The sequence below is a fragment of the Camponotus vicinus genome, unplaced genomic scaffold (assembly GCF_025532165.1).
Source record: "Camponotus vicinus isolate PSW18456_S1 unplaced genomic scaffold, iyCamVici1.0 SCAF_2, whole genome shotgun sequence".
Lineage (NCBI taxonomy): Eukaryota > Metazoa > Arthropoda > Insecta > Hymenoptera > Formicidae > Camponotus > Camponotus vicinus.
The window spans coordinates 11,931,142-11,956,373 of record NW_028141956.1 but is presented as its reverse complement, the minus strand read 5'-3'; the positions used below and the strand labels follow the sequence as shown (position 1 = coordinate 11,956,373).

The window sequence follows — 25,232 nt, the reverse complement described above, 5'->3', positions numbered from 1 at the left end:
TGGACCGTGGGAGAAATTTATCGTAGGTCCTTTATTAGAACAAATCGAGTTTTCATGCGGCCGATTGGTCGTCCATTCGCAAACGTTAACATGATCGACGAGCGGCGTTCGAGGACTATCCTCGAGTCAAATCGATTCCAAGCGGTCTTTCTTTCTGTCGACCAAAGCAACGATAATTTTCTACTCCTAATGTAAATAACGGGCGTAATCCGAAAAGTCTCTAGATGATTTCTCGGAAACAAAATATAAGAGAAAATTATAAATATCACGCCCACACTTTTAGATTTATCTTTTCATTGAAGAGAATTATACATCAAGAGATACGAATAAACTCTATTTGTGATAATGTTAATGTATAAAAAGATATAAACTTGACGAATATAAAGAAAGAGAGAAAAATAAATGTAATCTATAAGTAAAGTCTCTCTTCTGAGATTTTGATTTTTTGACCTTTAGATATTTTTACATCAAATCATATCCGTTTCATGCACAAGTTTTTGGATCGTTTTTAGTCGTTTCAGGAAAACATTAGTATCACTGACGTACGTGTAATACCGTCGCATGCTGCCCACTCAGCGTATCTTCTTTCCTCTCTATCTCCAGGATTACAAGGGCGATTATGATCGAGCACGATGAGCGCTGGAAATTCTATAAGATATCTCGACGAGCACGTTTACTGGTCGTGTAACTTGTGCAATAGTATGTTCGTGTACGAGGGGATCCAATGTCGGGGTCTGTCAACTTGCAGGTGCAGGTTGGGTAGGACGAGGGTGAGAGAGAGGAAAAGAAAAAGAGAGAAAATCGCGGGGGTGAGACATCAGGGATGGGACGGGGGTGACTGGAAAAGCCGCGGGCTCTGCTGGCGTGTGCACGACGGATACGTGCCTGGACTCCATTACGGGCTCAGAGAGCCACTCTTTTCTTCCGATAAAAACGGAAAAAACTATCCCCACCCTCGCAAGTCCACCCGCGCAAGTCCTTCTTCTCCTCCACCTCCTTCTCTCCCCTTCCGTCTGTCGTATCGGTAACTGCTTCGAGCCATCCAAAGCCGCCATCAGCCACCCTCCGTTTGCCCTCTTCTCTTCCTCTTTCTCCTCCGCCTCCTCCGTTACGGTCATCCTTTCTACCGGTCCTCGAGATACGTCTGCGAAGTCTGGGAGCACGTTCGCGGGCGGATTCCGAATGTGTAGGTCGGTGGGAGGAAGCCTCGTTCCGCAGCTTTATTTCTTTCGTTGTCCACTTACCTCCGATCCGCGATCTCGATCGGCGTTCGTAGGAATGCTGCATCACGAGTATCGTCATCGAAACATTTCTATATTTCGATATGGTGACGATAAGTGCACGGTAGCCTGACAACTTTCGATACGAAACGTAACACATAATAAAGTAAAAGGTTTCAGTATTAAATAATATATTAAAAAATTTGTATTCCTCTATTATTTATTTATGATTATTATTATTTACTTTGTAATTTTTAATATGATTATATCATTAACATGATGATATTATATCAATAAAATGTTAAATAAAAAATCTTACATTTTGTTTAATAAAGTAAAGTCATATATAATGAAAACATTTGTTATATATATATTAAAAAAATATTTAATTAATTATGTCGGAAAATTTCTTTTTTCACGATTGTGCGTGGGATACTGCATCGAATAGAATGAGTTAGATTCGAAATTATTAGCAGACGCTTTGTTCGCCTTGTTTTTATGTTTCTCGTATCCGATATTTTCAAAGGCATCTGTTTACGGCAGGCTTATATCCTCTCATTGGATTCTCATTGCCTGAGTTTAACCACTACATAGGTTTCCCCCTGCTCGCGACCATTCTTTCCCACCGGGTTTTCAATACCCCATGAAGTCTACCAGTAACCAGTAACTCCGTGGACTGGGTTTCGAATAAGCCGGCATTTCTGACGTTATACATCTTCCAGCTTTCTTTTTCGCTCTTGCTTCCTCTTTTTTCTTTTTCCCCAGCTCTTTATTTCCTACTTACAGACGATGCTTGTCTCGATCAGCATTCATTGCGCGAGACATACGGAGGGAAAGACGTCTTTATTGAAAAGTTGCACCGCTACAGGTCGGATAATTTAACTGTTGCGATGGGAAATACCAAGAGACGAATATATGTGAAACGTGAATTTTTGCAAAGCGTTGAGTCGAGCTCTTCGAGCTACACACTTTCACCACGTCTGAGAACCACGCGTCAAATATTCGACATTAATTTTGTCTTGAAAGATATCTTTTTAATATTTTTTAGGAGGCAATTTTATAATTATATTATTATATTATAGTTATAGTTATAGTTACAATTTAGTCGTAATGCTATATTTTGCACTAAATTACGAAATGTTTATATTAAGTTATTTATAGTTACGTATGTTTCATCTACAATGATTTGAATACGGCAAACAATCCAGAATGTTAAATGAATCTTTCGCACAACTATAGGTTGCAAGCTGCATTTATCGTTCTATTTCAAACACATTGATTGACGTACGTGAAACACATTCAATTGAAGTCACTTCCCAACTATGTGCCGCGATTGACTTTTGGACAGAAATACCATATGCGGACGTGATATCGAAACTGAAATAGCTCTCGCCCTTAAACTGTCACGGTAACGAATTATTGTGGAATCAGGTGTGTGTTCTACTTTGGGTGCTCCAGAAAGAGTTTTCTGTCTCATAAAATACATGCGATTTATCCGCAATTGATATATAGAGATGCACTTGCCATGAATGTTTATCTTATATCATGAGTCAATCAATCGGAATAATCAATATAATCACTTATAAAAAAAACTATAAATTAAAAAAAATACAATTTTATTTATATCATATAAAATATATAATTTCATAATACATTATGATAATCACACAACATTATATTTACAATAAATTATATTTTTATTTGTTGAACATTTATATTTTACAATGTTTACATTGTTGTATTGTGTATAAGTTGCACGCTGAACCGTGTCTACGAATTTTTACCACAAGTTAAGAATTAATTCGCCAGATTTTTGATACAAGTTAAGAACTTGACGTTTCTTACGATTAGTAGTTTGAAGCCATTTCCGCAGAAGCCGCATGCACAGAAAGGTTTTTGAACTCGCAAGCGAGGAATCCAACGGATGCGTTATGCACGAGAGGAAGATGCATGCCTAGAAAAAGAGGCGGAAAGAACGAGAAACGACAAGAGGAAGAAACGGGAGAGAAGATAAAGATGTTCGGCGTTTCCTCTCGTCGTGCACGCGGCTAGAAACGTCTACGCTTCCGTTATTTTTTCAGAAAACAATGTCGGACAGGGTCCCGGTCGAGTTGAATCTTTTTGATTTTCTATTTCCGGTAAGAAGCTCTTCGACGAGTTCAGGACGATCGATGGAAAAATATAGCCGCTAATAGTACCTCTCGAAAGGGTTCGACAGTTTGATCGACAGACTTTTTGCCGTCAATTTCGATGGCACTCTTCTAGTCGAGAGACTCGAGGCGCGCGTTTCTGGCGACTTTAATATTCGATGAATTTTTATTCCACCTGACAGAGATGACACAAATATTCGCGAAAAATCGAGGAAACGACTTTGAAGTAACATTTGAATTAAAGCGAAATTTACGCTTTGACGTCCACGCTCTTAATGTTTATAGTTTTCCGACTACTAAATTCTTTTAGTAGTCTTTTATCAGCGGAACTATAAGTGCACTCGCAAGTTTTCTGTAATGAATCGAATTTTTTCCTCCCTCTTATCTGTCATGAATTATTGCGATGATAAATTTCGCGAAAAGGAATCTGGCTGTTCCCGCGATCGGATGTTAAAAATTAAGGAGATGGATTTCTGCGAATCGCGATAGATAGATACGCGGAACGCGGCGAATGCCCGTCAAAAATTAATACCCGTGATTAAACTTATGTCCGTATAAAAGAGAAAGAAATATATGTGGGGAGGTATATGTACGATTATTAATCGCACGTGGATGTTATTTTTAGATCAATTCTATGCTCGCTTTCACGTCACTTGGAACACTTGGCAAGAAGGTTCAACTATGGCTCATGAACCGCCGGTAAATTGAAAGCTCTAAATTTTTAATTCCGCGGAAAATTGCTCGCGCGCGCGCACTTTCCCTATGCGATGTAGACAGTAGAAGTTACTTCCTGGAACTTCCATCGCCTTTAATGCATGCTAATCCGTTGTCACTATAACTCGCGAGTTTTCAACCCTTCTCTCTCTCTCTCTTTCTTTCTCTCTCTCCCTCCCTCCCTCTCTCTCTCTCTCTCTCTTTCTCTTCTCTCGCGCTACGTCTCCCGCGGGAATAACATTTCCATGATCGATCGCCGATCGCGGTTAAGAGGCGTATTAATTGCCCGTCGATCGGTACCTCTAATTATCGGCGTGCACCGCGTGCGCTGATTAATTACTATCGGCTGCCCACGGGTGGTAACCAAAGTGAGATCGATGTTCGACCGAGGGATTCTCTTTAATTCGAGTCGATCGAGTGATTATTTTTCATTCCGTCCGAGCATCCGCGGCTCCGTTAGTTTGCATTCTTTTACGGCGTGTTCCCTTTTCCCCATATGCTTATCTCCGAGATATTAGTATTTTAATTTCTCATGGTCTCTTTTGCTTCAATCGTTACTTAAGACGCGATTGTTTAGGTTTAACGCAAGCATTTTTGTGTCGCGTAATTTTATTCTTGAGAGATTTATTTTTCTCGATATATAAATATTTACATGGAATTTTTAATTCACTATTTTGATTGCATCAATTTAAGTTCTCGCATGTTTGTTAACAAAGTTCGCATTTTAAACGAAAAATGCTGCTTCTAAAATTTACAATATCTACATCGCAAGTTGGATATTTCCTTTCTAAAGAAGAATCGTGATGAAACTGTAAACAACAACTTAGCTCGCAAGTACGATTTTCGCAAACTTTAGCAAAACTTTGAAGACTTCTTCTATTTTCGCTTAAAAAGCATTAACGCACAGAGTGGAAGAAGAATTTCTTGCTACGAGCGCGATTCTGTTGAAGAGGAAGAGAAAGAGAAGGAGAGAAGGAGGGAAAAAGGAAAAGTATAAATAGAGAAAAAAAATGTATAAAGACACACGCGGACACTACAGGAACGCCACTAATTTGCGAGCTCGGCAACTTCGGCTTTCGGGGTTCTCGCGTTTCCGCGGCCCGTATATCCTTTCGTCCGTCTTTGTCTTTTTTAAAACGTGACTCACAGAGAGTTCATTAGCACCTAGCCACGTGCCATCGGTTGAGCGACGACGAGCCGGGCCGGCACGGTCTCGAAAGATAGAGAGAACGCACTTGAGATTCGGTCTCGCCGATTGTATTGCCAATGGGAGAACGACTATCCAAAGATAATTCCATTACTATTGTCCCTCTTCATTGTTATTCCCCGCCGGTACGTGCGGGCAACTCTGTTGGAGTCCTCTTCTTGGATTTCCCGTTCGATTACGGAGGGATTTTGAGGAGAGTCACGTCTGCCGGCGATGCGCCCGAAATATGGCGTAAGAATCCCGGAGCGCTCGCACACACAAAGATTGCCTCAAATTGCGGTCTTACGCGATATTTTCTCATCTTCGTTCGCAGCCATTGATTCCTCTGTTGAACACGGAAAACGATCATCACGGGATATTATTAGGACGACTGGAATATTCTTGGAATCGAACTTGGAGTTTTTTCATAATAATTTGAATAATGAATTTACACTCTTGAACATTTCTTTGCCAAAAATTTGATGCCAGATATATTTGAACTTTAAATAAGAAAATCCATTAAGTGATTCTTGGAATTAAAATTTCATACGAAATAAATGGATATTTGTTTTAGAAAAAATGACGATTGGATTAATATTTCTCCTTGATTTATGAATTATTAAAATAATTTATATATACGAAATAGGTTTTTTTCGATTACTGAAATCAATTCAGCAATCAAGCAGTTAACCATGCGTAAGCACGTACGACTTTTGGAATTTTGACTGCGCAATAAAGCTCGCGCTACGTGATTTCTGTAATCTGACATTGATGTTGGCGATTATCTGACAATGCTTAATTCTGCTGCTTATCAATTGTGGAACGCATCTGGCGGTTTGGTCACGAACGCACGGAATTTAATTAATAACACTGCTATCGCTGTCCTTCGCTCGAGAATTTCACGGGCAATCGAGCTATTCAGTCAGTGTGGTCTAATTTTAGAATTAATATATATATATATATATATATATATATATATATTGTATTATGTTATACTGCATTGTATTGCAACATTACGATGTATAGAAATATCAACTGTGAATGGAAAAAGTCTATTAACAAGTGTAGAAACAGTTTTGTTCGAAATGAAAGAGAGAGAATTAAGGAATCACATCACAGCTTCAAACCCAACAATCACTTATTCAGCTCAAATTCCCAAAGTTCGTTTATTTAGCTCTCGGAATTGCCGCGCATACGAAATTATCACGTGCTTTTGGGTAACATGCTACCGAAGTTCATTAGCACCGCCACGCGCCAATGGCCACGGCCATTGCACGCTGACGCCAAATACAGAGGGGTCTTCGTAGGTTGGTAGAGTAAAGGGGGACAGATTGACTGTGCAGAAAAAAGTCCTTCCGCGTGATATATCTATACGAGTCAACGATCGTCAAATTCCATCCGTAAGGAATTTCGCGATACGTTGATGACGCGCCTCGCTCCCCTCCGACCTTGTTCTCTGCATCGGTAAAAAAGACACGAACTCTCATTCGCGTCGAATCCAATTTCGAGGTTTGTTGACCCGCGTTTTGCGATTGTTGCGTCTCATTTTCATGATCAGTAGATCCTTGACGCGCGTTTTTTTTCGCTTGACGAGTAAATCGTGATCCGCGTTCAACTTACATACTTTTGAAATCTTCTTCGTGACATATCGTCACGTTATACGCTTTTGTATACATATGTAATAACAATTATAAATAAATATATAAATATATAAATATTTTTTTTACATTAACTTTGATTTTTCTTTTGTCACCAGATTGAACAATGCAGTGCAGCGAGCAGTTCTCCAGTTAAGGTAAGTGCTTATGAAGTAGTCAATATTCAAACAACTTTCCTAAAGTTGGAGTAATTTTGCGAGTGCTTTCAGTATCGGAATGCCACAAAGCGATATGTCATCTATTATATAAGACAAAATTAAACAAAATTATTTGACAATAAAATATCATATTTCTATATTTCCATATTTGATGATAAAAATGGCTTTAAACTCCCTCTTTTCTTGCTACTTTGAGCCGTCTTTTTATGATAATACATTTTGTCCCCTCTGTTTTACAATATCATTCGATCGTTTGATATTAAGTGTTCTATCGTGCTCGGTTGTACATGCTACGTATCATCTTCGAGTATCGCTGGGAAATGCAATCGCAGGCGTATCGAAAGTAGGCCATCTCTTAAGAGCACCACTCTCCTCGGGGGTTGAAAGGGGGTTGGTGGAATGGCGTTCGCCAAAGGACGCGATGAAAGAGAAGCTCGTACAGTCAGTTGTACGTCTCGGTACTTCTCTGAAGAAGGGCTCCACTCCGAGAGACTGAGTGATGCTCGAGAGTCTCTCCTACCTGTTAGAAAATGTCCGTGAAATATGTATGCTTATTTTCGCTTTACCGAATCTGTTAATTGGCTAAAAATATTAATCATGTTTGAGATCATCCGCGACATTGCTATTAACATAAGCTAATTGATTATAAGCTAATGCTTGACGCTTTATATTTTTTACATCTCAAGTGTGTTAAAAATCGTGCAGAAGTATTAGAAAAACATTCGAATGTTAAATAATTATTATAATGATCAAAATTCAAAATATACAAAATATGTAAAATTTATAAAAATCTGGAGTTGTTCCCTGAATATTTACTTTTCTTTTCAATCATTAAATGTAAAATACTGTTCATTAATAATTTTCGTTCGATTTTGAAGAATCCGACATGACCGGGCTTTCGCCGATCCTTGAATTGCTATAGCAGCGACATCCTCACATTTTCTACCCCTTTTCGCACGCCTGCCTGCGTCTCCGGCGTAAAGTATGACGGGCAGAGTAATTTTAATTACGCGATGCAGCGGCCCTGAAATGTTGCTACCTCGGGGACCTCAGACATATTGAACTAATTCATGTCATTCAGCCGACACTTATTAAACCCGGGAATTCCGTCGGCAAAATGCAGAATGGAGCTATACGGAGAGTGTAAAGGACATGGCAGCGTCCTTAAACATCTCCGCGAAACAACTGCTTCTTTAAGTTGAAAATTTGAAAATTGTTTTCGTATCACGAATGTGTTAAGCTTTGTCTTAGAAAAAATGCGTCGCGAACGTTCGAATTAACTGTACCCAGCGAATGAAAAGCGAACCTTCGTATTCCGGTACGATTTCACACCACGGTAATTAGAGCCACGCACGTCGAGCATTAAAAAGCCATCGTCGAAAAACACGGTAAAGAGAATGAGGAATGAAGGGCAAAACGAAGAAGTTCTTCCGTAATAATCGCCCTGCTTCGGGGTTCGGTAACGAAGGCGAAACAAAACGCTGCGCGATATAATCGGTGAATAATAATCGGTGCTGCCGCGTTGTTATCGGATGGGCATAACGAGCGCTATCCTTAGGTGTTTTAATGAGCGCTAGCCCTAGATTAATATAACGACTCGCGTGGTCCTGGGACCGTGACGGCCCGCGCGTAGGATCCCGTGATACGGTAATTAAATCACCGTGACAATTTTAGACACGTGTTGACACGAAGAACATTTTCCTGCTAATACCTGTAAATGCTTGTCGCAATTACTGATAAATTATTAATTAAATTCCAAATGTAACCAATTGATGACATTAGATAATGGCCTTGGAGTCGACGATGGCTTAGACGACGATCGCGAATTAACGATCCGCTTTCGTTCTTTTTCTTTTTCCACATTTCGCTCAAAATATATTACGAACAGAGATAAAGGGAGAGAGAAGGAGGGAGAAACGCGATGTCGATGTGAATTAATATAGCGCGCTTCTTTAATGATTAAAGTTATCAACTGGTAATTAGCGATTAATTAAAAGAGCGTCTTTTAAGCGGATACTATTTTTATGTCGTGGCAATGAGAGATCTTGCGAATCAGTTGCTAATTGGTCGTAATTAGTGACGAATACTTAATTCTCGATGTTATCACTGATCCCGCGATTATAAGTTTTGACAGGTTAATCGTGCTGCGCAAATAAAAGAAGAGAAAGAAAGAAAGAGAAGCATAATTGGATACCTGCGGAGAAAATGAGGTCTCGTTTCTTGTCGCTCCTTGCTTGGGAGATCCGTTAATTAATAGCGTCGTACACGTGGAACGATATGACGTGCACGTGGTGCGTTGTTGTGTCATGACGTGATTCGCGAACGTTTTGGGATAATTCTGTAATTAATTTTGCCATACAACTAAAGTTGCAGATATATGAATAATTTTACAATTTTTCGTGAACCACAAGAAACACTAGTTTTTCAGAAATATTATAATATAATAATTTGTTATTCTTCAACTGAAATAGAGAGATAATATTTTTTGAAAACATATATAATCGTTAGGATCTATTAATTTCAACATTTTGACAGTTCAAATTATGAAAGTACCGCTGTATTAGTCAGACTCCCGGACGATATTGTATAAAATCGATGAAAGAAAAGAAGACTTTAATTTCTCACCGCATCAGCGGCGGATCTAAGAAGATTTTTCGCTGCAACACCGCGTAACAGTAGTAGCGAGGAATAATGTGCAGTTTTATGCAGCCGGTACACGCGGTTCAAAACGGCACGCAAGTCTGCACTAACATTAGGCTTCATACGTCGTTTCCGGAGGGTGGGCGCACCGACTTCCCTTCTTTTCGAGTCACCTTGTATGCTCGATCTTGTTCTTCTTTTCCTGTATGTATGCATGGGTAAGCGTCGCGCTACGATGCTTTGCGTCGGAGTAAAGAAAGGATACTGTTCTCTCTCTCCCTCTCTTTCTGTCTCTCTCTTTCTCTCTCTTTCCGCGATGACAATTTTACTGCAAACACGCGCCTTTACATATCTCCGATGTTGATCGTCATTTCGTCATATTTTTATGATTAAGTATGCATTCCCGCAAAGCATTTACATTTGGCTTTCATCATCTTGTATTTAACTCTCCGAGATTACCAGGTATAATTTTGTATAATTATCGATGGCCTTGATGCACCGAAGCGCATTGCAGTCGAAAGATAATTATTTCAGATTCCTCTTCACACTGTGGCATTCAGATACAATATTTTTCCATCAGCTATTGCGCTCTTTGGCATTTCAATATTAATCTGACGCTATATGCGTAAGTATCATTCGCAAAATTACTGCAACCTGATTATATATAGCATTTCTTGGAAGTTAAGGTTTCCTGGAAGTCAGCAATGCCGACTGGTTATTAGATGTCAGCAGAAAATGTTGAATTAATAAATATAAAGGAACGCACGTGCGTTGTCGTTTTAAAGACGATTATCGTGACTCGAAGGATCTAATTTCTCGACATTTGCTTCATCGATTAAATCGTATCGTTTCTTAATATACCTCTATACGTATATGATATACATGTATTTATTAGGTCTTTTAATTAATTATAAATTAATTATCAATTAAAACGGATCCTGCGCGCGATTTAGATGTAACAAAAATTTTCGCTGTGGCAAAATATACTTTCACAACACCCAGTATATAATTTATGAAAGACTTATAGTACACATTACCGTCCGACACATCGCCGCGCTGCACAAAGCGCGCTACCAACGCGCAATAGCGCATCCTAATGCGTCATGATGCATAATAATGCATCATAATGCGTCATGGTACGCCATAATGTACGAAAATGATTCTCCACCAGGATATATGGGGTTTTCTTTATTTCCTCGCGACTATTAAACGCGATTTCCCGCTGACACCGCCGCCGCAAAATAATCGCATTTGGTGGATCGCGCTACTAATTATCGATTATACGATATCAAAGCGATATCAAAGAGCGACGCGAAAAATGCGCGCGGTTCGCGAGCAATCATATATATATGCCCGTTAATTTTTGTTTCAAGATCTCAAGAATGATCGATAGCATTCCATCTCTAATCGAAAGCCGGTATCGAACGAGTCGCCATATTTAACCCGATTATAAATAGCTGTCCTTTTTACTTTTTACCGCGCGTTTTACTCGCCGACGCGCGTTCGAATTACCTCGTAATTTCCAAAGCGAATTCACGCGAAAGCCATCGGCGGGTCTCTCGCGCGCGCGCTCCGGCGATGTATAAAATGCATTTTAAACGCTCACGAGCGCGTCGCGTCGAGCGCGATTTATAGTCCCGCATAGTAATCTCCACCCGCGCTCTCTTGTGTATGTCGCGGACATGATGTATATGTCGTAGCAGCGAGATGAGAGTAGCACGTACATGACACACGCGCGATAGTACGTATCTACCCGCGTAGTTTTCCTGTGTGCGTGAGTCGCGTGGCATATATACTTCGTTACTGTACGAAAATTCATGGCACAGTATAACTACATGTTAGTCCCCCGTGTTAGTCTCATTATAGAGTCCCCTAAGTACCGATCCAGCCTGTCACCTCTCGCGAGAGCGCTCGTGGTGTTTACCACATCCATCTCGCGACCGTATCCCCATACTGTAAAGAAAATTCTTCTGGTACAGTATTATACCGCGTGTCAGACGCGCCCGGCGCTGTACAATATTTTCTCGACGGTGCCGGGCAATGTTTATCGACTCTCTCGTGCGACCAGAAGAAACGTCGCGCCGCAAGAGGCCTGGTAGAAACGCGGCGCTGCCGACGACTTTGACCATGAAACGGGCGACGATTACGTTAATCGTGGAGCCGTCGTGCTTCCCATGGGAATCATCGTCGTAACGTGGTCCTCGCGTGTGTGCTTCGCGTGACATCATCGGTCATACTATTTTCTAGTCGATGGTCACACGAGGACGCGCTACCGCGGTCGCGTCGTGCATGTCTATGAGCCTGTGAACGATTAAGATTTTAATTGTACATTGTTGATCTTCGTCTTTTGAATCTAAGTACGTATACACGCATACGCGCACGTGCAAAAGTTGTTACATGCGAGCGCGTTGCGGATAATGAGTAAATTCCTCGCGCGTGTAATAATCCCCGTTCGTAAAACGTAGTCGCGCTCTCGAGTTTCCCGTCTCCTCGCGTTGAAATTACAATGTAACGATCGACTCGCGAAAACGAAATGTACCCCCCTTCCTCTCCTGGTTTTTCGACGGGCGCGACGAGGCGCATCGTCGTCATGCGACTCTTATTTTCGTAATTCGCGTACTGGCACGTCGCGTCGTGTAAATTGGATTGGCAGCGGCTCCGCCGCTAGACGTGTTGTTGTCGGTTCTATTAATATGCCAGCGGCGTATGCTATAAATTCTATTCCAACCCACCCCCGGGTACAGCAGCAGCCTTGAGAGGCAAGGACAATCGATCTACCACCCTCCACGTGGACGAAACACGAGTGTACGCACACAAGCGTACACGTACACACAAATACTCGCACACAGGCACGCGAAACTATACTGGTGGAAAAACGCGAGCGTACGTACATACATACGTACATGTATACATACACATCCGTGTACGTGTACGCCGCGAATTACCGAGCACAACCTACTTTTTAAAATATTTACTCGCTGGAAAAGCAATCGACCGTGCCCCGCGCGGCCGACGATTAACTCTACTCTTTGTCGGCGACTCTATATCGAAAATCGTCGGCGCGCGATGCGGCGTTTAGGTACTCCACCACCTGTCGAAATTAATCGTACCACGCTTCTGCGCCCGACTGTGATCTACGTCCGATCCGCTCTAAATCACGGACGCGGATCTAAATGGCGAAACGCCCGCGTATCCACCATTGTACTCTCCTCGATAAATAATCATCCGAGAGAAACAAGTCTGGCACTGTATGCTTCTAAGGAAACGAGAGAATATCTAGAACAAAATATACCAAAATAATCACCTTTCCAACGCGGATACTTTGAATTAAATTATAGCACCATCATACCGGGAGAATGATCGCGTGGGGTACCTGATATTTAATTTCCCTCCGTTCACTCGAGAATATATTATCACATACTTTTTTCTCGATCAAATCTCTCTCTCTCTTTCTCTCTCATTATTTCGGAGCAATTACAATGGGTGCGCGAACAATTCTACGATCCGATTGGACTCGCTTCTATCGCCGCTTTGCCTTTGACCCTTGTGCCCATTAGCATCGATGACTTCCAATTACGCGACGTCAATCTGCCACCACTGACGTCATCTCGTGTTAGTGCTCCTTTAACGTGCATCCAACGTGTATTTACGCTTTCACATGCGTGTTTCGTGCGATAGAGTCGATCGCGACACGCGCGTGCCTACACGCGTTACGTGCAAAACTTCTGGCAAAACACAGCTATTTATAGCGGAACATATATGTGTCCCATTGGCGTAAGCGTGCTCTTCAATTAGCGGGAATGCATTCCGGTTTTACCGAATGGCGACGAGTCGCTTGACCTGCACATCGCGACGTTGAATTGGTTTATAGTCGTATATATTTTTACGAGCATACCAAGCAATGAACAAGCAGATTTTCGAATGATTAAACTGCACTTTGTTATCAAATCGGGTGTTTGCGAAAATATCGCGTTTGACAAATGGATTATTAAGTAATGTTGCGATAAAAGGCGATAAATGCGAGATATTTCATGCCATAGCGATTCGATGTTTGCTCCAAATATTTGAAAACTTTGTCTTCCAGCTCGAAACAATTCAAGAGAAACGCCATCGGGTTAGAAAAATTAATCTTTCGATAAATTTGCGCGATTAATTTTAACGATTTTTATATATATTTTATTTATTTTTATTTATTTCTCGAGATTATTCGATACATTCTTCTACGTTATACCGATAATTTCAGAACAGAACCAACTGTTATAATCACTATAATTAATATCTAACTTTTAATATCCATTTGAACGTATATAATTAATGTATTTAGTGAAACGAATAAACTCGTGAAAGCTATCGCGTATATAATATTGAATATATGATGGAAACGTATGAAAATATAATAAATTATTGCATTTATGATAATATAATATAATAGAGATTAGTTTTGATTGCGAAAGGGACGAAGAGGGAGATTTAAATTCGACATCTTGACAAGGTGTGTAACGCAAGGCGGTAATATTAGATAAGCTCTGCAAATCGATCGCTGTATCGATATCGAAATGTCGATTTCCTTCTTGCCGTTGTAACTTTCGCGCGGGACGAGTGTGTTCGTGTGAGAGACGAGAACGGAGAACAAACGCGAATCGATATTGCGAATCGGAATATCAAAGATCAGAAAGACGTCCCACACTGTACGCCTCGCTAATCGCGGTTGAAACGCGAGCGCTTTCCCGCATCGCGACACAACACATTGTATCGTGAATATCGCGATCGATGAACTTTCGAACGCAAGGATGCTCGCGGACAATCAGCCCGAGATCGTGACGCAAGATGAATCGGCTCGGCTTTATTAAGTGCAAATTTATTCGACTATCGAGAGGCTCCTTTCCATACCGGGGAGTAATTTATACGCCTACGGCGGCGTCTTAAAAGGAATAATTACAAATAGAATTTTGTGCTCTTTCTCTACATCTGCGAGCACAAGTGTTTTATTTAAAATTATAAAATGTGGTGAAAAAATAATTATATTAAAAAACGTTACGGTTACGTATCATTCGTTATTTATTACGCATTGAAAAAATAATTCATATTACAATAGTTTACGCGTTAGTTTATGTGCTACCTATTGCGCAACAATGAGATATATATGATTGCGAATCAGGAGGATATTTTATATGTTAATCTTCCTTCTCTCTCCGCTTTGAAGCTATAGAGATATAACTCGTACGAGATCAAGATAAATTATATTGTCGTAAGATCGTATGCCAGATTCTTTGAATTAGAAACGTCACACTTGCTTGATTCGGTATGCGCTAGAAAATTCCGGCCTTCACTTGTCACAATTTATTCGATGAGATGATTCACGATCACATGCGTGTCCCGGACGAAGAACGCTGGCGCGCAGAAACGTACGAGGCAAATCATTGTCACTTATGGGTCGGGAAAAGGCCCGCTTCTCCCCCTTCGGAGGATGTTGTTATGTTTCTTGCGACTTCATCATTATTCGCCAATCATACACTCAATTCATTAACTCGCCTCGCGGACTCGGCATGTCGGCGGCGCTTAGCTCTGCCTAGCACCTCCTGGCACTAACACTATCTGCCTTTGACTGCCATTATCTGCTTTCTGGCGCCACAATACGCCCCGAAATCAAAATTTAATTCAATGATAACGTTGAAAAAGGTTCGATAATAGCGGAAAAAGGAGGATTAGACATTCTAGTTATTTTTTTTTTTAGAAGAAACTAATTTAGAGAAGAATTAGAAAAATAAATTCTTTTTATTTATTTTGCTCTTGTGTTGCTAATTTTATTAACTTAACATTATTATCAAACTGATTGAAATTTTCAACATAATTTAATTTCAATTTTATGATATTTTGAATGTTCCATATGCAAGAAGAGAAAGAGAGAGAGAGAGAGAGAGAGAGAGATAAATGATTTTAAATAAAAATAATACATCACACATAATTTAAGTCAGACTATTATCATCTCATTTTGCATCTTTTCATATTTCTAACCGAGTCTCACGCTATAAGATATTCTTCCAGAATCTATCTGGATAATGAATAACCGAGCTTGCAACATCGTGCAGTGAGGTCCAATGAACGGTATATCCTTATTGGTATTTGATGATCGCTTCTATCGACTCGAGCGATTCACGATTCCATTAGAGATGAGCCGCGCTAATCGCGCGAGACCGCTCGACCGAATCTTACGCGCGCATCTGCATAAGAAATGCAAGGAACGAAACGGTGGCCGTAATTAACGAGCCAAGTCGAAGTCACGTCATCGCCTGCATCGTGACCGGAAAACTTATGGCGCTGCAATTTTCAGACGATATGTATGCAGGCCGCGATAACGTCCGCCCCGATTTACTCTTGGTCTGGTAATTTATTTGTTATGGTGGGATTAACCTGCTCTCTCTCTTCCCCCCCCCTCTCTCTCTTTCTCTCTTTCTCTTTCTTTCTTCCTCTTTAGACTGCCAGTTTATCCGGGCCAATGTGTAGAAGGGGTGATGTAAGAAAGGTCCGTGGGAGGGCGGAAGGTGACCGTGAAAAATAAATGACTTCACGTGTTCACCGAGAGATAGGTGGGTGGCCTCTCTTCCTCGAGAAGGAAGAGCGGTATCGTCCTCTTCCTTCCCTCCTCCTCTCCTTCTCTTCCGCTTTCTCTCTTTTTTCCTCTCGCGTGCCGCTAGATTTATGTCGACGCTTCGCCCTTTCGGTCCTCCGTTGATAATAAATATACCGGGCCGTTATCACGAGTACACCGTGGGAGCACCGGCGCGAGCGAAGGAGGGAAAGAGAAAGGGAAAAGCACGACAAGTGCGTACGTATTAACGATGCGTGACTTCCGTGACACGCGATAAATGCAAATTCGGGGGAACCATCCGTGAAAACGGTACCACGTGGCGCTGAATGACAAAGAAACGGGGAAGGGAGTTGTACAAGGACATGAATATTATGTCAACTGTCTATACGTCGACGTTAATCAAATGCGTGGCAGCGACGGGGCGCGTGTATCCCGCTCGTTATCGTGCGGCTTTTATCGACGGGCGTAAATTTCGGGCGCAATTAGCGGGACCACTGATTCATTTCTGATTCATTTATTTGTCCGTCCCCGTCAGTACAATTAGTAAAATCGTCCGTGTTGCCGAAGGACGTGTTTCTCGCGAGTCGGACGAGAATCCTTTCCGACGTGAATAACGAGCTGCCATCGCCGTATCGAAATCATATTCCTGACCATTCCGGAACACACTATACTACGGAATAACATAACGCTTGGCGCCATGGCGCTGCGTTATTGGCCGTTACCGCTCGAGTAATAACGACCGTGTCCCGGCGCCAAGAGTAGTCGGCTTTTGCTCGCGACGAGCATCGTACGCTGCTCGGCGAACGAATAATTTTCCAATCATCGACGGATAATTATCCCGTCGCGTTTCTATAAGCGGGACATGCTTCACGAGAAAAGTACCTCTCAGTAGCGATTATTTTCAAATCCGAGTCGTTTATGTCGACTATAGCTTCTTGCCGAATATTAGCATATTTACGATCAAAGTTTAAAGTACCTAAAATAATATAGAGAATTTTCTATATAAATAATATTGTAAGAGAAGGAATTCTGTAACAAATATACACGCATGTACATTTTATAAAAATACTTGTATCTATAATATTTATTGCATTTAATTAATTTAAATTTTTATCAATATTTACAAATGTAATAAATAAATGTTGCTCTCTTTTTAATTTTTTATTATTCTTTTACGCATAATACTTATTTTATACTACTTTATATTTTTTATATAAAAGAGAAAGTAAGAAAAAATGTTATCTTTTTATAGTAATACTAAATTCCCCGGCTGTAACATAATTCTTGTTTATAACAAAATATCCGCTATATTCAACTGTGTACTTCGAAGAGACTTGTTTTGCCGGAAACTGTCGTATTATGAGACATGAGAACAACAATGTTCGCAGGAAAAATAGCGCGTAGAATCGCGTATAACGGTACAGAGAGACAGAAAAAACCATCAGAAAGAGAGAGAGAGAGAAAGAGAGAGGCAACTCGCTATATATTCGAATAAAACGATCGCGGTGGACGAGCGTCTGAATACCGTCGTGGCGCAGACGGGGAGAGATGCAATTGCAGCAGCGGAAGGAACGAGGAAGAGAAAGAGGGAAACGATGTGAGAATAGCACTTAAATCGTTTTACGAATGTCGTCGGTAACTATTTCTATCGCGTCGCCGGCACGAGCCGAGACGACACGCGACACGACGGGACGAAACGAGACGAGACGAGACGAGACGAGACGAGCCGAGACGAGACGAGATGAGAGGAGACGAAACGGAACGGGATGCGAGGATTTTGTTGCGCGAGATCGCGCCTTTTACGCTTCGCAGTGAGAGGCGGAGGGCCACGTGCGGACGACGACGACGACGACGATGACGACGACGGGTTCCGTAGCCGCGAAGTGCATTCGTCGTCAGGACGTACGAGTGGTGGGACGGGAGATTAATGAGGCTGTGTCGCCGACGCGCGTGGAAACCAGACACCTACGGCCCTGTTTCCATTTCACCGCCACCACGGGCCGAGATCGACGCGCGTGGGCGGACGCGCGACAGATATCGTAATCACACGTGGCAATTAAGAATCGAGAAAAGTGTCTGTCTGTCGAATGGACCGATCGGCGTATATTGTACGGGACAGATTATTCTTTCCCGAAACGATGAGGGGAATATAAAAAGAGAAAGGCAATAGAGCTGTGGTTCTTGCAACATTCTCTTGTAATTTCTTCGATTGTTTCTTTGATTTTTTTTCTTTCCTCGATTCACGTATGGCACTACTAATCATAGTTATATGTTAACAACTGGTGCGCAGCTTTGAAAGTGCGCCATAAATGTTGCATTTTATTTATTTCAGGTATATATTCCACGCTAAACGTTTAAAACCATACTAATTGCCAATAATTCCACGTCAGTATTCTGGATTTCGAACGAATCGTCTTTGCCTTTGCCTTTATACACGGATACGTGTTTATACGCCGCAATTAAACACCAACGCGGGCGCTGGAGGATAATCTCCGAAATTTACGAGTGTCTCGAAGACTAAGCCGCCCTATAAATTTAATCGAAATGGCATCGGAATTGCCGGTTTTGCGATAATCATTGCGCGTCTCTCTCTCTCTGAGCAAAATGTTTAATTGGTGTTTGTTTGGGCCAACGGAAATGTCACTGTTGCGAAACGTTGCCTCGTGAAAGTACAAAACGCTCGTTGGGGTTTAAGCTCGTGACGCACGTATGTACCGGGTGTCTGGTTTAAATCCGCCTGGAAGCGGGTCAAGGTGTAAGTCGGCTATTACGGCGACTTGCGTAAGAAATCCGGCTTCGTCGTTCGAATTAGCGTAGCAGGAAACGAACGTTATTCCACGTCCGAAATGAATTGCCTTTGTTACGCATTTTCCTATCATCGATCCTCTTGGATTATTCTTGAATAATCCAGAAAAATGTAATATCGATACTTGAACCGTTGTTCCATTCCATGATGATTTTTCAAGAAAATCTCCTTTTATTGTTTACAGTTTTTTAACGGGATAATTCATAAACACCTTTAGTTCGAGATTTAATTGCCAAGATGTACGCTGGAAATGGAAATGTTGCGAATGATGCGCAGCCATAAAATTTCCGCCGTGAAAGAATCTCTCGTTACAATTTTATCCAGCGATTGTGAGAAATTTCTTACGACATTGCGCGCTATATTTATTTCTAACGGTAGATCGAGACGCGATTGTTGCTCTCGCAGCACCTGTTTACATTGCATTTCATTAACACGCGCGGTACGTCGCGCGGAGAGGAATTTCGCATTCCATCCTGGCGCGCGAATCGAAACGGAACGCCGTCATCTCGAGAGGGCAAGGAACGAGAACGATAATTGAAACAACCGCGATCGGTAAACGCCTCGGTATACACACCATTCGGCCGGCATGGCGGATAATAGGAAACGCATTGTCCTCCGCATCGACGAGCAAGCTCGCGTCGTGAATGTACGAGCTCTCGTTGTTGCCCGTGAAAGAAATTGGATTCAATGGAAATTGTGAAGCGGTCGCGGACGGTTGAAATTCTCGATGCGTGATACCGGCGACGCGCGACGAGGGCGAAACGAGACGGAGAGTGCAAGAGAGTGACATGAATGGAATACGAGGGCGCGCCGTAGAACGATGATGACGATGATGACCTACTCGATAAGAAACGGGGTGGAATAATAACATCGTTATCCGCATTGCACTCAGAAAACCGGTGAGGCCGTGCCAGGCTTCGCGATTGTTTCGAATCGGGCTTTTCGATGGAACGGAAAACATTCCTAGCGACTTTACGATTGTTCAATGGAATGACGGCTCGACGAATGACTTTTAACGCGCATCATTTTAATTTCACGTCACACGCAGCCCGTGTCATTATTTTCTACATTAATATATTCACACGTGACATTTCGTATCACATTATTAATCTCAGAATTTTTCAGTCGATTATTTTTATATTGGATATCTCATTAATATTTAGCATAAATTTTGAAAATAAAATAGGAGAATATATATCGGATATTGGTATAAGAGCGACGAAAAATTGTAAAAATTTCAAATATCAATATAAATTTTCAATATAAATATAACAATTATATTTCAATATAAATATAAACATTTCAACGTTATAGATGATACAAATTATGATACAATGAATAATATGAATAATATGAAGTAATATGAATAAATTATAATATATAGTTGAATATCGTTTCTATGATATCATTGACGAATCTACCCGCAAAAATAGACCTTTGCGTCATGATCTAGCAACGACGATAACGCGCCCACCGATCGAGGAACTTTCCATCCGCCGTTACATTGGAATTGTTTGGGCTCCCCGACCGGCGTCTCCCAGCGTAGCGCGCGCATACAAATGATCACCAGTTAGCGAAACGATGTAGCCGTGACATAGGAGCACGGTTGTAACGTTGTTTCTTGGGAAAAAAAAGAAGGAAAAAGGTGCCACTGCTACTTCGCAGGCGACGGCGTTTCGATACGCGTGCGATGTACAAATTCGTACAATTTCCGGCCGTGCAAACGCATCCTCTCGACTCGCTCTTGCTCTTTTATCTCCCCCTCTCCCCCTCGCGTCCCTCTGCGTTACACGGGCGGTTACACGCTTTGCATGCGGATCGCGCGCGTGCATCGCACGTAAGTACGCACACGCGTGTGTGTCCACGAGTTACGGGCACGGCCGCTCTCTACAATCTTCGATGCAACCGATTCATATGCATTTTAATGTAGGAAGCTTTAACGACTTACATAATGAAGTAATTTATTTCCTCTCTTTCCGAGCGAGCACGAGAGAATAAAATTCGCGCAATGAAATTAGAAAGTGCATGTGTGTGTATCTCGGTGTGTTGAGATGGCATTTGCGATATGCCAATGCACAATGCCGATTGCACAATGTGTAACGTCCTGAATACGCAGTTGCATCCTCGTGCGCAGGATAATCGCTCCTATATAGCTAAGAGGATAAGATGTCTTAAAGGCCATCTCCTCTTGCGATAAATGCTCTAATATCTTCAGATCTCTTAAATTTTGTTTTTTTATTTTGTATCCGTTTCCTTAAAAATTAAATGTTTCATTTCAATTTAAAACGCTTCTCAAAGAAAAAGTTATCGAGTTTAATTTTAACTTAATTTTGTTTTTTTTCATTTAACATTAAATTTTTTATTCGCATAAAGAAAAAGTTATCGAGTTTAATTTTCATTTAATTTTGTTTTTTATTTATTTAACATATATTTAACTTTTTATTCGCATAATTATTATTGGCTTTACGAAACAGTAGATTCGGGCAAACATTAATTATTCGCGTAAGTCTACTTAGGCTAATCGCGAATGCGTATACACAGACTTCCGGTTTCCGTCGACGAAAGGAAGAACGAAGCAGGAATAAGATGAAGAGAGAGGCAAGAGGAAAAGGAGGAGGCGGAATCAACGTCTCAGTCTTACGTCGGAACGGAAGTCGAACCGCTTCGACAAGTTCGGGACCATCCGCTGAACGCGATTCCTGTGCAACTCTTACGCGGCACGTCCGGTTTCCGGCTCGTTAGACAATATGGGACCGTTCACCTCGCATTCCGTTCGTCATACTCCACGTCTTTCTTAGGTCTTCCAATCTCTTTTTTTCCGGTTAAATACGACGAATACTTGGCGCATGTATCTGTCTCTTTTTGACAATATTTTTCCGTAATAAACAAAAAAATTAATATTAATAAAAAAAAATCGACGTTCAAAGGAGAATTTTCTCTTGGTTATTTACATTGGTTTTGTTACATTCTTTCCTGTTTATGCTACAATTTTGGACGCAAAAACATTTAATTTATATGTTATGCGTGATCTAAATTTGAGCACGTGCGCTCTCGCAGAAATGTTGTAGCTCTAATAATAAAGCGTCATTTTATATTCTATTCTATTCTATTTCCGCGCGTAGCTCTGACTTGTAGCGCAACGTGCATAAATCTATATATAGATTTCGGAAAATATAACAGTGGATCGTTTCCTTGGGGAGACATTCGCGATAAAATCGCCGTTGAAAATAGCGCTTACGTGCGCGCGAACGCACGTAACGATTGTCCCGTGAGATTTTACGAGGTACATCGGTAAAAAAAAAATTTTCTCGCTCTTGGTTTTCGCGCCATAATGATATTCCGAAGGTCTCCCATGTCAGACGTTTATCTTGCCCGCGAGGTGAATATCAGCAGACTAAACAAATAAAACATTATCGAGCTCTATCTTGTCATGGGCTGCGAAGGTTGCTAATAATATTCGTTGATTTGAGCTGTGTACTTTGTAAGTACTTTGTAAAAGTCTCGCGAAAAACTAGGCGTTTCGTTCTACGCAATATTCTAAAGATAATATTCTGAAGATGCTGTGTGCATATGTTTACATTTTGTTCACGATACGAGTATCTCGTAGATTGTACCGATAAAACGCTTCCCAGAGCCTTGTCATATAATCTGATAACATAAATTGCGAGCGCGATATGTAGATTAAGGCCACGGATTTTGTGAGATTCTTGTTTATGAAAATACTCGCGCGAAGAGACAAGTATCGTCGCATCGTGCCCGCGAATGTCTTTACATAATGATGAATGTTGTCGCAAAGGCGTATTTTTAGAAAATAAGGAAGTCATCCAAGGTTTCGGAAACGCGTAACCACGAGTGTATAAATATTAATAGAAGCAGAATATAAGAAAATCAATCAAGTTTAACGACGTGCGTGTCGACGAATCGTTAACATGTATACACCGGAGTGTTTTCGTATAACAATAAACCGGAAGGATTTTGTTTATTCGCTCGTGCTCGTTAAAGCGTAATCGTTATTTGTCGCGCGCCGCTTAAATTCCCTCTTATATTGTTTTTAATATGCTATATCTACCCCGAGGGTGAATAGCTTCAATTTTTTAGTGTCACTCGCGTCGATCTCCGATCTCTTTTGGCCGACAGAAACTCCTTGTCACGCGACGGAAATCATTTTTCGTCTCTTTATGAGGGATTGGAACGCTACGCGTCCTCGACGTTGGCGACTCGTTATCGCTAGTTTACAGCCGGATATACACAATATATCAAAACTCATTTTCTACCATTTCTTAATGAGTTTCCGCATTTCACTCCTTTATGACGAAAATTTTACTCGAGTCGATTATTTGTAACGAGAAATCTAATTTCCCTGACACATGCAAATAGTATACATACGTAATCTAGGGGGGTTTTTATCATTTATTTACATACCTGAAAATCTTGATACGAGTATTCGGCGGAACTAAATAACTGAAATATATTTTCTGTAGAAAGAGATTTCTGAATTATTAAATCAAATGACACAAACGTTGTATAAGTTGTACAAACGCGAGTCAGATTGCGATGTTTTGCTCGAAGAAGTTTTCACGGTCCGCCAGCGGCATGAAAGCTTTAGAGAGCGTTGACGAAGGAATGTTGAAAAATATTTACGCTGCGGCCAGTCCCGTCGTCATGACCGGCGACTTTCCATGCCTCTGAATGGCCATTGTCCCTAAAGAAGAACGGAACGCCGTGTAAACGAAGAACACGAACGCGCGCGCGTTGCTCTTTCGCACCGTGTAAACACGCGGCATCGCCGACCTGGAACAGCCTTGGAGCCCCCCGAAGGAAGGAAGAGCAGCCATTTGTTAGTGCTTAGGTAACGAGCGGAGGTGATGCTTCTCTGTGTGCGAACAACTTGATACCTGTCCCTCTCCGTTCTATCTCTATCTCTCTCTCTCTCCGTCTCGAGAGGACCCGGGATTTAGTTTAATCTCCTTTGCCGGCGTGTAACGAGCCCGTAACGCATCTAATTGTTGTTATTATACGCGAACAATTTCGCTTACCCCGACATTCATTATAGTAACGCCGCGTCATTCGCGGTTATTGCACGACTGGCGTTTGATGTTTCGAAATGTTATCTCCAGCGTTTCGTGTATCTGTTCCGTACCGTTAAACTACTTAGAGGATAATGACGCGTTGCAAATCCGATCGAACGTTCATGTGTAGGTATACGCGATGAGGATTCTATGAGAATTCAACCGCTAACCAAAGGTATCTGGGATCCGGTTATTATATATTATTCTCGCATTAGTAATATACGCGAGAACATTATTAAATCATTTGTAAGAATTTTTAAGAACCGATTTCTATGATATATCGATACATGGTGCGTCGAAATTATCACGGATCTCTTCTTTAAATTACGAGATTGAAAGCGATCAGTATTAATGAGAATTAATTAAATAGAAATTAATCGTCAATCAGACAGTAATTCAAATAAATATAAATAATTTTGCCGATTTCCATTAATATTTCATTACGACTTTTAAATCAAATTGTCCAAGCTGTAAATAAATTACATTAAAAAAGATTGAAAAATTCTCGAAAAGTACTCATCTTGTAGAAACTTTTGTACAACCAGATGAACAAAACACGCGTCAATCCGTCAATCGGATCGTCTTTGTCGCGGTTCTCGCGCGCTCTCTCCTCGGATTTTGACAAATTTCTTCGCTCTCCGATGGCCCCGAGGCACCCCGAGATCCCACGAGGCGACGCTATCTTCGGGAATAAACGTGACCGTTCACCGATCGTCGGGGGTATCGCAGTCTCGAATCGGGATTTCTTTCCCGAATCCCCCTCGACTTATCGACGTCCATCTCCATCCGCTCTCTCGACCAAACGTCTGGAAACTCGGGGTGCATTGTGGTCTATCTCCATTCAATGGAACGCGCAATACGGTCCGTCCCGCCGTCTCTCGCAACTACTAGCCTCGAAATGGAAAATGGTGCGCGACGAGATGGGAGGTTTCCCTGCAGCAACGCGCGCTGCTCGCTTTCAAAATGTCGCTGATCGCCTTTCCGCTAGATAGGAACACGTGCCGCAGGGGTTGAAGTGGCATATTTCAGTAACGACAATTTT

At 41.4% G+C, this 25,232-nt stretch overlaps 1 protein-coding gene across 2 annotated transcripts in view; it reads left to right on the top strand.

Annotated features, from left to right (window-relative positions):
- Positions 1–25,232, top strand: part of Pdk1 (Phosphoinositide-dependent kinase 1) — a 304,096-nt gene that overhangs the window by 94,237 nt on the left and 184,627 nt on the right. For both annotated transcript variants that reach the window (XM_083091683.1, XM_083091684.1), the window contains exon 2: positions 7,027–7,065. In XM_083091683.1, coding sequence (XP_082947809.1) covers positions 7,027–7,065 — 39 coding nt within the window. The remainder of the gene's footprint in view (positions 1–7,026; positions 7,066–25,232) is intronic.